Consider the following 17,000-nt stretch of genomic DNA (forward strand, 5'->3'; position numbering starts at 1 on the left):
CTGCAAGGAATGTTCTATGTGGACTTCCAGGGGTCCCCAACAAGAATGAGCCCCTGCCGCCCACAGCTGTCACCTGCTCGTCAGTGCTCCCTTTACTGGCTCCTTCCTTTTCCCTTCTCCCTTCTCTCTCCCTTCTGGCTACTTCTTGGGATCACCTCCCAGATTAACTCTGCACATCCAAATCTTTGTCTCAAGCTCTGCTTCTGGAGAAGCCCAACCTAAGGCAGTGACCATATAATTTATCACCCAAACCAGGACACCTTGGAAAATGAAAAGGATTGTGATTAATAACTATACCAGGGCAACAGCCAGGACTGTTGCAGGTAAACTAAGAGGTACAGTCATTCCACTCAGCATTTCAGGACAAACAGCCAGATGTCTTGCATGTGCCAAGAAGGATGTGGAAGACACAGAGGAACCAAAGGCAAAGCAGAAACCATGACATCTCTGCAGGTGGCAGTGTGATAGAGAACCATCAAGTACCAGCTGTCTCCCCAACACCCTAGTGCCAAACTGCCTGGAATTTAAACCTGATCTTGGGGGAAACTGAGATGAAGTCTCTACCTCTTAGCAGAATTGGAGGGTAGTTAAGTTCTAGCAGAGAAAAAACAAAGGGGAGTTACATTTTTGTGATCTGGAATCTGTGAGTGTAAAATTCTTTCCTGCCTTGTGGGGGTCCCATTTCCTTCTTGGGGTCTTATCTTATATAGCAAAGCAAGATAATAAAGCTGGAAGGCGGGGATTGTGGAGGGGGCTTTTATCTGTGCCCCCATGTCCTTTCCCACCCTTTCCCGTCCAGGTCCTCCTGAATGGCAGCAGTCATTCCTTTCATCATTTTATTAAAAGCTCTTGCCTTGAGCCCCACCTTCTTGAGGGGACCCAAGAGAAAATCAGTGTGTTATAAATTAACCATGGCAGGGCATCATCCCAGGAGCCCTGCCAGCTGGACGCTGGCCCTCCACAGTCCATCCTGGATTCTCAGCCCGCTGGGACCTGTCACAGCCCCCCTGGCCCTGCTGCCTGCCCATCCTGGGCTCAGAGCCTGGAGTTTCTCATCTCTCAGCCAGTGTGCCAAAGCTCAGCAGTATTCAGAATAATCCTCCTCTACATAGTTGGAGGGGAACCAGCCAACCTGGAAAGAGAAGAGGAAGGGGTCAGCACATTCCCCACTGTTCCTCAACACACCAGGCAGGTGCCCTCACACCTCAGGGCCTTTGCACCTGCCACACCTTCTACCCCAGAAAGTACATCCCCCAGAGGTACATGTGGCTGACACCCCCCCACACCTTCCAGCGTTCTCTATCACATGTTGCCTTATTAGTGAGACCTTCCTGACCACCCTATTTAAAATTGCAAACCCCACCCACCCCAACACTCCTTATCCCTGCTTAATTTTTCTCCATAGCACTTGTCAGCATCTTATTGAGTATATGTTACTTATTTATGGGCTTGTTGTCTGTCCCCACACCCCCACCATAACATGAGCTCCTCAAGGGCAAGGATTGCCGTCTCTTTTATTCATTAGATTCCCAAGAATCTAGAAGAGTTCCTGGCACATGGGAGATGCTTAATAAATATTTCTTAAAAGGATGGATGGATGGATGGATGGATGGATGGATGAATTCATTATAGCTGAGATTTCCCAAAGGCTCCCTCAAACCCCAACTGTCCTCCACTGCACATTGAACTTACCCTCCACAATTCTTAACAAAACTGTTCATCTAAGCAATTATCTGGGCTGTTTTTTCACATGTTTCCCCCAGTTGAATGTAAGCTCCTGACCAATGTCCTTACCTTCATTCAACAAATATTTTTGAGAAACCATTACAAGTGAAGCAGTATTCTAGAGACTAGGAATTCATTCATGGATAAAATAAAGAAGACTCTCTGTCTTCATGAGACAAAAATAAGAACCAGGTAGAAACAAATGTTTTGAGGAACCTTGCGGTCCCTCCTGACAGACAGTCCGAATGCAGGCAGACAAAAAAGCACAAAAGGCAAAAATGGTCATTTCCAGTTATATACCTCTTCATGCATTCAGTATTTATTGAGCACCTATTATGTGCCAGTCACTGGAGACACGGCGCAGTGAACAAGATAGACAAAAACCCCTCCCTTCATGTCCCCCAAACATGTTAATCACTCTCTCACCTCAGGGCCTTTGCACATGCTGGTGCCTCTGCCTGGAACATTTTCCTCCACCCCCTCTATGACCTTCTTGCCTGGCTAACTATTCACCCCTCAGTGATCACCTTGGCCTCCCAGAAGTCCTACTGACCTGCTCCTACCCTGCCCTGTGATTCCCCATCTCAACCCTGACCATTCAATGTTGTACCTGCTTGGTTACATGTCTATCATCTTCACTAGACTATGAGTTTCATGAGGGCAGTAACTGTGCCACACTAATTTTTGTCTCCTCAGCACCCAGCAGAGTGCCTGGCACATAGTAGGTGCTCAGTAAATAAATGCAAGTTATATAAATGAATGAAATCTCTATCTCCTTTCCTCCCCTCTGACCAGGGAACACCCACAAGGGCCACTCCCCACCTGCTCCATTCCACAATTCCAGGCTATAGCGCTATAGTCAGGTCACCCCATGCCCTTTCCCCAGGCCGCCAAGCTTTGCCCCAACTCACCCGGCCATAGATCTCCCCTCGCCACCAGCCTTGTTGCCCCTTCTTGTTAAGGATCTTGATGATGTCACCCTCCTTGAGGGACAGCTCTGATCGGTCCCGGGCGCAGAAGTCATAGCGTGCTTTGGCTGTGCCAAAATACTTGGTGCTCCCTGCTGTGTAGGGGAGAGCTGGGATGAGTAAAGGTCCTGGAGCAGACACCTGCCCACCATCGGGGGACAGCTGGGGGGAGGCAACGCTCTCAGGAGAGTAACACCAGGACAAAGCGTCCCTCAACACTTCTTCATGCAGAGTATTGGGTGCCCCGTGCTCTGAGGGGACACAATTGTTCTTTTGAAATCATCATTCTAGCCCAACCAGTATCCAAGTTTAGAAAATAATGCCATTTATGAATTTCTTTAAATGGTTTCTATATATTTATGGTGAAAGAAATAGAGGGGAGATATGGAGAAATTCATTCTAGGCTGTTAATATTAATTATCCTAAAGAGGGCCAGGGTCAAAAAAGAAAGGGAATAAAAGAAAGAGATACAAGGGGGAAAGAAACAGAAAATTTTTCATAGTAAAATATTAAGCAACATTGTAGAATGGAAAATTAATTTGTAGTATTTCTCCAAGTATGCTAAGATCCATATATACACCAGGGCAAATAAGTAATGTTCAGACAGACACAAACATTTATCCCATTGGGTGATGAGGATCCTTTGATGAGGATTGGAGTCCTGGTGTTATGTTGGTGTTGTTTTTTTCAAAAATGTAACATTTTATTTTTTTTTAAGATTTTATTTATTTATTTGTCAGAGAGAGACAGCGAGAGAGGGAACACAAGCAGGGGGAGTGGGAAAGGGAGAAGCAGGCTTCCCGCAGAGCAGGGAGCCCAATGCGGGGCTCGATCCCAGGACACTGGGATCATGACCTGAGCCGAAGGCAGACGCTTAATGACTGAGCCACCCAGGTGCCCCAAAAAATGTAACATTTTAATAATAATTAATTCTTTAAATCTCTCTTTAAAAATTTTTTTGATATATAAGAATCCAGAAACTATACCACCCATGTGACTTTTCTGAAAAACATACTTCAGGATGCACTCTAGCAAAATGAAATTTGAATCAGAATAAGGAATTTTAAAAATAAAGGAAAATATAGAAAACAAGAAATATACATGGAGTCTGAGTAATTCTTGATACTGTATTTGAGAAGTTAAATGCAACTGTTAAGAAAGAATCCCTAAAACATATGTTGTAATTATTTTAATTCATAGCAAACTGTATCCAACATTCCAGATAACGTCCATGAACCTACGGGAGAGAGATGCAAAGGAAAAGAGAAGAGTGCACTAAAGGTCTTGCCTTTTTGTGAGAAAATGTTATAGATACTAATTAATCCTTGATATTGATACAAAAATACAGGCTTAAAAGGTGCAGGTGAGAACTCTTCTGGTACCTAGTGTCCTCATCTTCCCAAATACAAAAGTAACCTCTGTCCCATCTTCCACCCAAGCAAATAAACATGCAAACCACCCAAGAGCAAAGGGACAGACTATCGTGAGAAGGAGCTCCCATTGTTTACCAGACATGACCTCTGTATGCCCACTGGAATGTCCATAGCATCCCCAAACTTGCCCTCTACAATAGGAAGGAGCTGGGGCACAGGTCCGCAGCCTGAGACCTCTACCTGGGGGTTTGCTGATGGCTCTCTTCTCAGGTTCCTTGAAGGGGAACTGCAGGGTGGTGTCCAGTGACTTGAAGCAGTCCTTTAGAGAATTCTGCTGGTAAAACTCCACCAGCTCCTGGAAGGACAGGGGGGCAGATGCTATCCCTTCTGGCCTCCCTGGTGACTCCTTGACTGTTCCCCCTGATGGGGAGCTCATTCCCTTCCTGGGCAACCAGGACCATTTTTTTGGGAAGAGATCACATTGCCTAAAGCCAGTTCTCTTAATAACCAAGTTACTTCATAATAAATTTACCGAATAATCAACTTGCCTGATAACCAGCTCACCAAAATCAACCCCCACTGTGGGTGTCAAGAGACTTATTTTTATAATTAACTATTATAATAATAATAAATTCTGCTTATTCAGCACCTACTATGTGCTGGTCAGTGTGCAATCACACAGCATCAAAATCTCCTAATAATCATGAAAGGTGAATACATTCATGATTCTCCCATTTTATAAATGGAGAAACCAGGTCACAGAGAGGCCAAGTTCCTCATCCAGGGTCCCACATCTGGAAAAGGGCAGATCCGGAATACAGTCCCCCGGGGGAGGGGCAGTAGAGTGTAGTAGCTAAGACAAGACAAAATGTCCATGGTTTAGCGTTCTAGACTCCAAAAATGCCAGTATCATGAAAGACCAAAAGAAAAAAAAGATTTTAAAGAGGCTGGCAATCTATTACAAATGAAAAGAGACTAAGGAGATAAAAACTAAATGCAATGTGTGATCCTTGATTATATCCTACAAGAAACAAGAGCTATAAAAGGTACCCTTTTGGGGGCAATCAGGAGTTTGGAAAATAGACTGTATATTACGTAATAATTTTGCATCAATGCTCAATTTCCTGAACGTAATAATGATACTGTAGTGAGGTACAAGAATGTCTTGGCTCTTTGGATATTCATGCTAAAGTATTTTTGGGTGAACGGTCTAGATGCCTGCAACTTATTCTTACATAGGGCAAAATAAATGTGTGTCAGGGGGGAGGGATTGACAGGGCACAAAAGAAGCAGAACATTAACAATTAGTAAGTGATAGATTCACAGATGTTCATTTCACTATTCCAGTAACTTTTTGGAAATTTTTCAGAAATAAAAAAATGAGGGGAAAAGTTTTCAGAATCAAGTTTGGTGGACAAAAAAACTGTGGAATAAATTAACAGTCCCTAACCTTTCAGGGAGTCAAGGATCTGTTTGAGAATCAAGGGAAATCTGAGACAATCACCTCCTAATACATGCAGCTATGTGCAAAATTCTGTATCTTTTTCCAGAGGACTCAAAGTTCCTCAAGGATCCAAGGACCACAGGTAAAATCCATGTGCCTTAGACCAATGGGATTTAAAATGTCTAAAAGTTTTCCCAAAACTACAGGGCACCAAACAGAAGCAAAAACACTTGAAAGGCATTTGAATTCGCAGTGAAAAGACCACTGAACAGATGAGGCAAAGCTAAGCCTTGCAGTCTGACAGAAACAGCTCTGCTCTTCTGTGATACTAGAAAAGGACAGAACATCAGTTTCATCTGTGTGTGAAATAGAACCTCCCACAGTGAGTCGAGGGGATTCACTGGAGTCCTATCCAGAGCATGTCTGGCACTCAGTAAGTGCTTAGTAAATGCTCACTGCTGTTATTCATCATCATCATCACCATCATCATCATCATCATCATCAGCCATTAGGGGAATGAGTTTAAAGCCCGTTGCTCCATAGTGCTCTTGGAGGGACTGCTCTGGGTGTGGGAAAGGGGGTGTCCCAAGATGGAGCTTCAGGGAGGGCTAGATTCTCCTAGATTCTGGGAGGCTGGGGTTGAGGTAGATTGGCCCTTACCGTAAGGCCCCGGAAAGCCTTCTTCTCTGTAATCCGGTACAGTCCTTCCGCTGTCATGATTTTAATATGCTTGACCTCAACATTATACCTGGAAGAAGTGAGAGAGGGGCCCAGATGGTCACAGAGCCCTGAGGCTGGGGACCCAAGCTCATCCCCTGCCAAGTCTCAGCCCCCGGGCTACACAACCCCACACCCTGATTCAGAGGGTTGTTGAGAAGTCACAAAGGTCTTGCAAAGAAAGCCATGGTCTAGAATAGAGAGGACGAGATCTGTGCTTCCCCCAAGATGGAGGACCTAGGATTTACAGGATGGGAAAAGGGACCCATTTCCACTAACATGGCGGGCCACAGACTCGTAAGGACATGGAAGAGATATTCACTTCTGTCAACATGGAAAACTAGATAACTGGTGCCCCCCCCAAAAAAAATCTGACTACAGAAAACAAGAAAGGATGAGAACAAAAAATGCTGAGCTCTCAAAAAAGTAAAGGGAAATCCCCAGAGGCCAAAATTGAGGTTGAAACTAAAACTGAGCTCACTGAGTGAACTGCTACCCTACGGGGTTTGCTGATCTTGCTAACCAAGTAGCTTATGCCTTGATGATCCCATAGAAACATGGGATGAGCTACTGGGCCCACGGAGGTGGAGGGTTAGCACTGAGACCCGCCCACACCGCATAAGCCTGGACTATCAAATGCTACATCCTCTAGAAAAACCACCCGTCGCACAGGGGACCATAGGAAAGCGTATCTGTCTCAGACCCCAAACGGAAAAGTCACCCTTGAGAATTCAGAACCTCACTCCTGCCCTCATGTAGGTTTGGGGTTTGAACTTAAACCACCTGCACAGTCTGGGGAAACTAAGGAATTAACCTAAAATGTTGAACTTGAAAAAAAAAAAACCCATTGGTGATCAACAGAAGCAAATGCAAAATCTCTGGAGACCCAAGCAGCACAAGATCCCCAGCGGGAAAGCCCCACTGGACATCACAAGACAAAATTATAAAACCGACCAGGAAACGAGTCACCGTGAGTGAGAAGCCGCACACAACAGACAGGCATGAGCAAAGAGGCCCGCGAGCGCTGGTCCACGTGGGATCTCTGCCTCTTGCTAGGATGTGCTAAATGCCTTTTGGAGCCTGCCTGGGAAGCATCTCTCTTTCTTGTGGGCTGTCCGTCAAGTAAAAGGAGTAAGATGGCTATTGTAACCGTACATTCCCTTCCTCCCAGGCTCCTGCAGCGCCCAGGTCACAGGGGGTCAGGGACGGAGGACTTACTTAATGCTGATGGCAAATTCTGCTGTGTCCTTCACCCTCTGCCGCACCAAGAACGTCCCATCCGAGCGGTTGGTGAGGATACTTTCTGCCCCCGCACGCTCCATGGGGCCGGCGTACCTGTCAAGATACACCAAGGAGAGAGGTCCACACCACCTCCATGCCTGTGATTTTTAAGTTGGTGACAGTCCCAGGGCAGGCTGCTGCTCCAAGACGGGCCACTTTGGCATGAAGACCACTTTGAGTTAAAAAGCGATCAAAACCCGGGACGCCTGGGTGGCTCCGTCGGTGAAGCGTCTGCCTTAGGCTCAGGTCACAAGTCCCGCATGGGGCTCCTTGCTCAGCGGGGAGCCTGCTTCTCCCTCTCCCTCTGCCTGCAGGTCCCCCTGCTCATGCTCTCTCTTTCTCTCTCTACATCTCTGACAAATAAATAAAATCTAAAACATAAGAAAAAAGCAATCAAAACCCAGCAGATTCAGGAAAAACTCTACCTCCCCCACAGCTGCCTAAACAGAATGCTGACAGAGGACCTGCTCCGGGAAGATAGCAACCATCACCCTAGATACCTACATTAGGCTATGAACGAGGTGCGGTGGGCTGGGAGGAACTTAGCAAGGCCCGTTTGATCAAATCCTCTGTGTCCCACAGTTTCCCAGGGGGCCAGCAAACATTTGTGTACCAGACATTTCCTCCTCTTCATCTTCCTGTGAAGTGCATTCCTTCCCTTTGACATCCCACACCCTTGCCCCCTTCTCCTTAATTTGGAATGACATATATGCCTCCTTTTGCCTGACCGTCTTGGGATTTCCATGTCTCTGTGGATTCCCTGTACATACAAAATTAAATTTGATTTTTCTCCTATTAATCTGTCTCGTGGCAATTTGAGTTTTAGTCCTGCTAGAAGGACCTTGAAGGAGACAGGAATTCTCGAGCCCTGACATGGCCTTTTATAATAAACTCGTAATCTAAGGAAATGGATTTCCTGAGTTCTAGGAGTTTGTGCTAGTGCATTATCCAAACCAGGGAGGTGGTTGTGGGAGCCCACAATTTACAGCAGGTCGGTCAGAAGTCCTGGAAGGCTGACTTGAGATTAGCACCTGAGAGGTGGGCAGTCTGATGTGAACCAACTCTTAACCTGTGGGGTCTGATGCCATCTCCAGGTGGGTAGTGTCAGAAATGAACTCAATTATAGGACACCCAGCTGAGAGGGAAGAATTACAGAATTGTTTGGGTGTGGGGAAAAAACCCACACATTTGGTCAAGAGTGTGAGTGTGAAAAAGCAGGGTTTTTTCCCCTTTAATCTGGAATTTGACGTTGCTTGGATGGGCATTTACTGAGTCCCCACAGTTCGCCCGTCTCCATGGTCACCAGGACAGAAATTGGGTGAGGAGAGCGAGACACCAGCCCCAGGTACAAACTGTGAAGAGGGAGTAAAACACTCCACCATCAAGATAAGTGATAGCAAGTGAGGTAAGGAGTATTTTAATGCAATACTTTTAAAAACCAAAACGACTGCCAAAGAGCCATAAAAGAAGCGAGGCGCCCACATGCACTGCCCCGTGGACGGACCCTGAGCCCACGACACTCAGAGAGGGAACCAGACACAGAAGGCCACACTGTGTGTGGTTCCATGTGCGTGAATCGTCCACAACAGGCTCATCCACGGACGGGAAGGGGTTAGAGGTGGGTGCCAGGGGCTGGGGGGGCTGGGGGTGACCGCTAATGGGGGCGGGCTTTCCTTTGGGGGGATGGAATGTTCTGGAGTTATACTGGTGATGGCCATGCAACCTTGAGAATGTACTAAATGTCACTGGATATAAATATATTTATGCTGTAGACATAAATATGTAACATAAATAATATATATTAACTATAGAAGATCACAATTATGGATGATATAAATATGAACATGAATGTATTGTGCTATAAATGTAAATACATAGCATATATATGCTAATTATAGATCATATGTAATTATAGACGATATATAAAGGTGAACATGAATGTATTTATGCTGCAAATGTAAATATGTAACATAAATAACATATTTTAATTTGAGGTAAAATATAACTATGATATATACATGTAAACCTGTAATAGAAATACAGGTATGAATATAAATGCCACTTTAAACAGTTAATTGTATGTTATGTGGATTTCAACTCAGTTTTTAAAAATTAATGCAAAAAAAAATCCAAGGTGAACAAAACGTCAAGGCTTTAAATAAAGACAAGACCTGACTCCGTACTTGGGGGCTCACCACATCACCTCTTTCTACCCCCAGCCCTGTCAGATCCTGTCTTTATTTACAGTTTCGATGTTTTGCTTATCATGGATTTTGCCTTGCTTTTTTTTTTTTTAATTAAGTAAGTTCTATGCCCAACGAGGGATTTAAACCCCCCACCGCGAGATCAAGAGTTGCATGCTTCCCGACTGAGCCAGCGGGGCGCCCCCGTTTGCCTCGCTTTTGATTATTTTAACTGCTGCCTTGAAATAGCATGGACCTTGATCCCTGGGTTTTTGGCGCCCCCTTAAATCTTGCACCTGAAATGAGTCACCCAGTTCCAGGCGTGATGACCCCATCCCAGCAGGGGAGGGTGGAGATGGGGTCTGAAACCTGGCTCTGTGACCTCAGGAACTGATTTTGCCACTCAGAGCCCCGATTTCCTCTTCTGCAAAGAGGAAGTTAAAACTGCCCCCCAGACATACAGAGCGACGTTTCTGACCACTGGCAGTAATGCAGCCGATGCCCCTCGTCCGCTCAGGAAATGCGAGCGTTATTACGCCCCTTGTGTTACTTTGACTCTCGAGGGGCAGCAAGGTCTGGCTCTGGAGTCTGGAGTCGGGGCAGATGGGTTCCATCCTGTCTCCATCACTTCCTCACTGCGTGACACTGAACAAATCACTTCCCCCCTCTAAGCCTTGGTTTCCTCCTTCTTTTGCCGAAAGGGAGGAAGAAAAGCAAAGGGTTTTTACGAGAATTCGAAGTGCTCATTAAAGTGCTGACACAACACTCATTAAAAACAATCCCACGTGATATCATCTAAGATGCTGGCGACTGTAAAAGGCACTGTTCTTTCACGGGCCATTATGAAATGAAAACTTCTACCCATAAAATTAGGCAGAAGACTGATCTTCCATTGATTGTAAGAGCCATTCCAATGTCAGAGATGTTAAAACATGAAAAAAATGTGCATTTTAGAATTGATGAAATGTAGTCCTAATAAGATGACCACAATAGTAACAGGTCTAATCTAATCACAGATAATAAAGGGCTTACTGTTTGCCAGGCACAGGACTAAGAACTTTACAGGTAACAGCTCATTAACGCCTTATAAAAAACCCTATAAATGGGTTTTTAAAAAAATCCCAAAATAGTTGTTGGTATTAATCTATTTTCCAGAAAGGAGAGCTGAAGCCCAGAGAGGTTGAGTTACCGGCACAAGGTCACACAGCTGGGAAATGTGGGACTCAGCATTTGAACCCAGGTCAGTGGGCTCCAGAAGCAACACTGTAAACCTCTACCCTTCACTGTTCTACCTGCAATAGGTGTTCAAAAGCAGGAGGGAGGGGCTGCCATTACCATCCCCACCATCATTTTCCTTCCAGGGAGACCCTAATCTCCCAGAGTCAGGGACTCTCTTTCGCTTGCTCGCCCTTCAGCAGCCCCGGGTACAGGGCTCAATCCAGCAGTCAATACCCAGAGTTTAAAAAATAAATAAGCAGTTAGTTTGGAGGCCCCTCCACGCCCAACCTGGGAACCCACCCCAGAGGGCCTCAAGCTGAAAGTAAGAAAGGTAGTTCTACTCACCAGAGATGAACGGACAGGTCCTGAGGGGGACCCTGGGGACACAGACAGAGACTGGGACTTAGGATCAAGAACCCAGGTTGGCAGGGCACTCCATTCATTTGTTATCATCTACTATCATTCATTCCACCATCATTTACTGAGTGCCAGGCACCGTGCTGTTCACCAAGAGACCCGTCCACTTCCAACAGGGGCTGTCCAGGCACCTGTTTTAGCATGACCCTCAAGCCAAGAATGGATTTTATGTTTTTAAATAGTTGACAAAAATTAAAGGAAGAATAATATTGCCCGGCATGTGAAGATGGGATGAAATTCACATGCCAAGGTCCACAAATCAAGTTTTTATTGGAACATAGTCATGCCCTCTCGTTTACACACTGAGGCTGCTTTTGCACTTCTCTGGCAGAGGTAAGAGGTCACAAAGAGAGCCTCTGACCTGCAAAGATGAAAATCTGTATTATATATTTACAGAAAGCCCAACCCCTGGTCTGAATAAATGCAAAGGTGCTCGCTTCCACCACATTAAGATGGTTACTGTAAAAATAAACAAAACAAAACAAAAAACCAAAAAAACAGAAGATAGCAAGTGTTGGCAAGGTTATAGGGAGATTGGAATTCTTATAGCAGAAATGTAAAATGATACAGCTGCTAAGGAAAACAGATGACAGTTTCTCAACAACTAAAAATAGAATTACCATATGACCCAGTGACTCCTCTTCTGGGTATCTACACAAGGGAATTAAAAACAGGAATTCAAAGAGATAGTTATACATCCATGTTCATAGCAACATTATCTATGATAGCCAAAAGGTGTGTGCCCATCAAGAGATGAACAGGTAAACAAAGTGTGGTATGTCCACACAATGGAATATTATTCAGCCTTGAAGAAGAAGGACATTCTGACACCTGCTACAACATGGATGAACCCTGAAAACATTAGGCTCAGTGCAAAAGCCATTCTCAAAAGGACCAACACAATTTACCTGAGGTCCCTAGAGGAGTCAAAGTCATAGAGACAGAAAGTAGATGGTGGGAGCCAGGGGCTGAGGAAAAGGGAGGGGCGTTACTCTTTCATGGGGACAGAGTCTCAGCTTTGCAAGATGAAAAGAGTTCTGGCAAAGGATGGTGGGAACAGTTGTACAACAGTGTGAATGTACCTAATGCCACCAAGCTGTACACTCAAAAATGGTTAAAATGGTAAATTTTATGTGTGTTTTACATAATTTAAAAATACTAACAATAAAAAGAATGAGGAATAATCTATCTAGTTCCAAAACATCACCCCAAAAGAAAACCCATACACATCACCCATTAAACATCAGTCCCTAGTCCCCCCCCCAACTCCAAAATCTGGGAACCACCAATTTGCTTTCTGTCCCTGTGGATTTACCTATTTTAGATGTTTCACGTAAATGAAATGATTGCAAAATGTACCACTGAAGTGTGTACTTTAAAATGGTTTATGTTTTTTCAAATTTCACCTCAATTTTTTAAAGGGAAAAAAGAATAAAATGGTCTACGTACAGTGCCATGGAAAGATCCCAAGATATATTAAGGGGTGGGGGCAGGGGGAAAGGCTGCATAACAGTGAATATCAAATCTTTTGAATCTATCATGGGGGAAATGAGAATCCATATTTGTATCTACTTGTATGTGCACTAAGAATCTCCAGAGAGGCACATAGAAGACAAAGTAGTTTCTTGCAAGGTAGGTGGTTCCAGGAGCATGGAATCCTTGAGTAGAAAGGAGAATTGTCATTTTTTTTCTATTTTTTCTCAGAGCCTTCATTGTATTGGGAGAGGAGGAGGCTAGGATGGGTGTAGCTTTAAGAAGGCAGTACATTTGGAAGCAGAAACTAGAGAGATGTCCAGATCTTGGCTTCTGAATGCCATGTCCCCCTGAAAGGACCAGGGCTCCTTGGGAAAAGGGTTGATTCCAAGACTGGGGCATGGGAAGTACAAGGTAAGTCTGGTATTACGCTAGAAAATAAGGAAGACCTCAGAGAATAATAGGGACACATCAAAAGAACAGATGAGCCAGGCTGATAGGGCTCCCACTGGCCAAAGCTGGGACAATTTTAAAGCAAGAATCCACGGGCATTTCCTGAGATACATGCATGCATACATACCTGACCGACTGGCAGACAGACAGATACCCAGCTACGCAGACACATAGATGCTTGATACATAGATTGATATATAAATGATTAATGGATACACAGAGACGCAGATAGATACACAGATGATCATTAGATACATAGATGACTAATTGCTAGGTAGGTTAATTAATTGATTGATTAGGAGACAGCTAGTCCTTACAGTAGAACATCTGCGAATAAACCTGGACAGAACCATGAAGTTGGAAATGTATAATGTAACTCCACAGTGGAGAAACCTGGAAGACCCCAGGCCAAAAAAGAAAAAAATCTCTAAAAGATAATTTTGGGGGAAACTGTCAAAATTTAAATATGGACTATAAATTAAATCACAGTATAATGTCAATGTCAAGTGTCAAATTCATGGTTGTTAAAATCATGCTATGGTTATTTAAGAAAAGGTTCTTATTCTTAGAATGTATTTAGGGGTGAAGGGAAAATATGTCCATAAACTTTTAAATGTCTCAAGAAAAAAATAATATGAATTTTTAAAATAAAATGTGCAGAGAAAGAGCAAATGAGAGAGAAAATGGGACAAAATGTTGACAGCTTGTGGATCTGGGGAAAGGCTGTTTGGAGTTCTTTGCATTATTCTAGCAACCTTTCTGGAAGTCTGAAATGATACAAAATTAAAGCAACAGAACAGGAGAGAATTTCCCTCTGAAGGTTCCTATTTGGGCTGTGAAGCAGGCAGAGGGGCATCTACCGTGAGGGAGGGAGGTCTGGGGAGAGTGGGAAAAATCTGAGGTCATCAGAGAACAAGGTGGTCAGGTGAGCAGAGGACAGCTGAAGAACAGAGGTGGGCAAAGTGCGGGCAGGTGTGTCCACAGGAGCTGGGCCAGGAGATGTGAGTGGCCACCCCCCAGATGGGACAACATTCGCTGTCTCTGAAGGAAGCAGGGACTGGCCAGCCTTCTGGGCCCCTGCTCCTTCTCCTTTACAAGGGAGAGGACCTTCATACAAGAAGAATCAAGGGGGAAAGGACTGGTCATCATTCTCTGTGTGGCCCCCACTCTGGGCTCAGTAGGCAAGCTAGGCAGAACACGGGTTTCGGGAATGACCTGCCATGATGGGCAGCCCCTCCCTATCTCAGGGGTGTCACCCCAAGGCTTCCTACCCCCGCAGGACCTTCTCTGCACCCCCTTGCCCTCACTACATCCAGATTTGAGGCACTCACATGCACGTAGGGCTTGACTCTGTTACAGGGAAACCAGCCAACTTCATTGGTAGCCGTATTCCTGCCCTAAAAAGCCAGGAGGCAAAGACATGGACAGAGAGGTTATAGGCATTCATGCGTGCGTGCGTGTGTGTGTGTGTGTGTGTGTGTGTGCATGCGCACTGAACTTTCTACCCAGTGGCCACTCTGTCTGTCCATCTATCTCTCTGCAGCCTGCATGACCCATGGAGTGCCAGCTACTATCAACTTCCTGGGAAGACAGCCAGCTCAGAAGGGCCAGGCCAGCCCTAGAAATCCCCATGTTTACTATCCTCCCCAGATGCCTCCTCCAGACCAGCCTCCCCTGCCAGAGTCACTTCCCGGGACTGCCTACACCCATGACCCCACACTCAGGTCCTTGTCCATCACTCCCACAGCCCAGCCTATACCTCCCACCAGTTCTGTTCGGCCTCAGCCTTGGTGAGCTCCACGATGTCTCCAGGGTTGAGCCGTAGAAAAGGTCCAAAGGCTCCAGGGGGTGGAGGAAGCCCATAGTATTCCTGACACACCTCCATCTTGGGCAGGCCTGGAGGGAGAGAAGGTGGTGGCTCGGTGTGATTGGTGGTCAGAGATGTTCACACCTGAGTCTCACTGCCCACCGGGAAGGCAAAAATTAGGGACTGACAGCACCAAGTGGTGGTGAGGATATGGAGCACGTAGAACTCTCCTACATTGCTGGTGGGAGTCCACGTGGGAAAACTGTCTGGCAGTATCTCCCAAAGCTAAATAGGTATCTACCTTGTGTCCCGACAATTGCACTCAGGTGTATGTGACCAAGAGAAACGAACGCTCGTGTCCACCAAAAGTCCTAGACAAACTTTCTTCACAAAAGCCAAAAACTGGCAACAACCCAATGTCCTCAATAAAATGGATATACCGAGTGTGATAGAATCATACAATGGAATACTATGCAGCAATGAACAAACTGTGAGTCTCACCAACATCACGCTGCTTAAAGAAGCCAGATGCGGGAAGAGGACACACCACATGATTTCATTTTTGTGCAGTTCAAAGAAAGGCAAAACTCATCTATGGTGACAGAGGTCTAAGAGCAGTCCCCTCCGAGAGCCAGGTGGGTACTGACCAGCAGCCCTGTCCAGGAAAACTTTCTGTGTGGTGGAGATGTTCAACAGTCTGTGCTGTCTGGTAGGGCGGTCATTAGCCAGAGGTGGTTATTGAGCACATGCACTGTGACTAGGGTGGCTGAGTACAGGAGTTTCAAGTTATTTAAACTAGTTTTAATTTGTATTGGACTGTGTAGTTCTAGAATTCAGTTCAATGTTCTATACCTTGATCTGCATGGCAATGACTGGGATAGAAATTCATGGAGCCATGGAGTTAAGATGTGTTCACATTATACATCTTACAGTACGTATTTTCTATCTTAATAAAAAGTATATATATAATGGGTATGTATAAATGTGCATATTAACACATATATATGATATGTATAAACATAAACATATATATATTAGATATACATACACTTATATGTATTTCCCCCTATTGAGGACTTTTGGGTCACTTCTAGTTTTTAACAAATAAAGTTGGGGTGCCTGGGTGGCTCAGTTGGTTAAGGGTCTGCCTTTGGCTCATGATCCCGGGGTCCTGAGATCAAGCCCCATGTCAGGCCCCTGCTCAGCATGAGCCTGCTTCTCCCTCTCCCGCTGACGCTCCCCCTGCTTGTGCTCTGTGTGTCTCTCTCTCTTAAATAAATAAATAAAATCTTTTAAAAAAAAACACAAAACAAAACAAATAAAGGGATGCCTGGGTGGTTCAGTTGGTTAAGCGTCTGCCTTCAGCTCAGGTCATGATCCCAGGGTCCTGGGATCGAGTCCCACATCGGGCTCCTGGCTCAGCGGGGACCCCGCTTCTCCGTCTGCCTGCCATTCCCCCTGCTTGTGTGCTCTCTCTCTCTCTCTCTCACTCTCCCTCTCTGACAAATACATAGGATCTTTAAAAAAAACAAAAACAAAAACAAATAAAGCTGATATATATTTTCTGTATAAAACTGATTATACAATACATATACATATAATGATATATACATTCCTCCTATTGAGATCATTTAAGTTGTTTCTAATTTTTTACCATTTCAAATAAACCTGATATATCTACCTACCTATCGATCTAGATTATAGACATCTGTAGATCTTTATATGGTGACATCTATATGTGAATACAGATAGATAGGGATAGGTAGATATGAAATCTGGGTCTTTACACTGACTCTGTATGACTATGAGCAAAGGGTTTACTTCCACCAGTCACACCAAACTGTTCTCACGTGTTCAATGAAGCCTGGACCTCCCTGCCTCCTAGCCTTTGCACATGCTGTTCCCTCTGCCTAGAACAACCCTCCTCCTCATCTGCTTAAC

At 44.9% G+C, this 17,000-nt stretch overlaps 1 protein-coding gene across 3 annotated transcripts in view; it reads right to left on the reverse strand.

Moving 5' to 3' along the window:
- Window positions 1-822: 822 nt before the first annotated feature.
- VAV1 (vav guanine nucleotide exchange factor 1) overlaps window positions 823-17,000 on the reverse strand; it is a 48,848-nt gene continuing 32,670 nt past the window's right edge. The window contains exons 20-27 of one of the 3 annotated variants that reach the window (XM_036066104.2): window positions 15,012-15,148; window positions 14,584-14,649; window positions 11,255-11,286; window positions 7,446-7,562; window positions 6,171-6,258; window positions 4,307-4,421; window positions 2,637-2,785; window positions 823-1,132 (exon numbers count right to left, since the gene is read on the reverse strand). In XM_036066104.2, the coding sequence (XP_035921997.1) occupies window positions 1,079-1,132; window positions 2,637-2,785; window positions 4,307-4,421; window positions 6,171-6,258; window positions 7,446-7,562; window positions 11,255-11,286; window positions 14,584-14,649; window positions 15,012-15,148 (758 nt within the window). In that variant the 3' untranslated portion in view covers window positions 823-1,078. Of the gene's footprint in view, window positions 1,133-2,636; window positions 2,789-4,306; window positions 4,422-6,170; window positions 6,259-7,445; window positions 7,563-11,254; window positions 11,287-14,583; window positions 14,650-15,011; window positions 15,149-17,000 lie in introns of those variants that run through there. The other 2 variants (XM_036066103.2, XR_013441852.1) reach the window with 2 other exon arrangements.

This window comes from Halichoerus grypus, chromosome 1 (genome assembly GCF_964656455.1).
Source record: "Halichoerus grypus chromosome 1, mHalGry1.hap1.1, whole genome shotgun sequence".
NCBI classification, from domain to species: Eukaryota; Metazoa; Chordata; class Mammalia; order Carnivora; family Phocidae; genus Halichoerus; species Halichoerus grypus.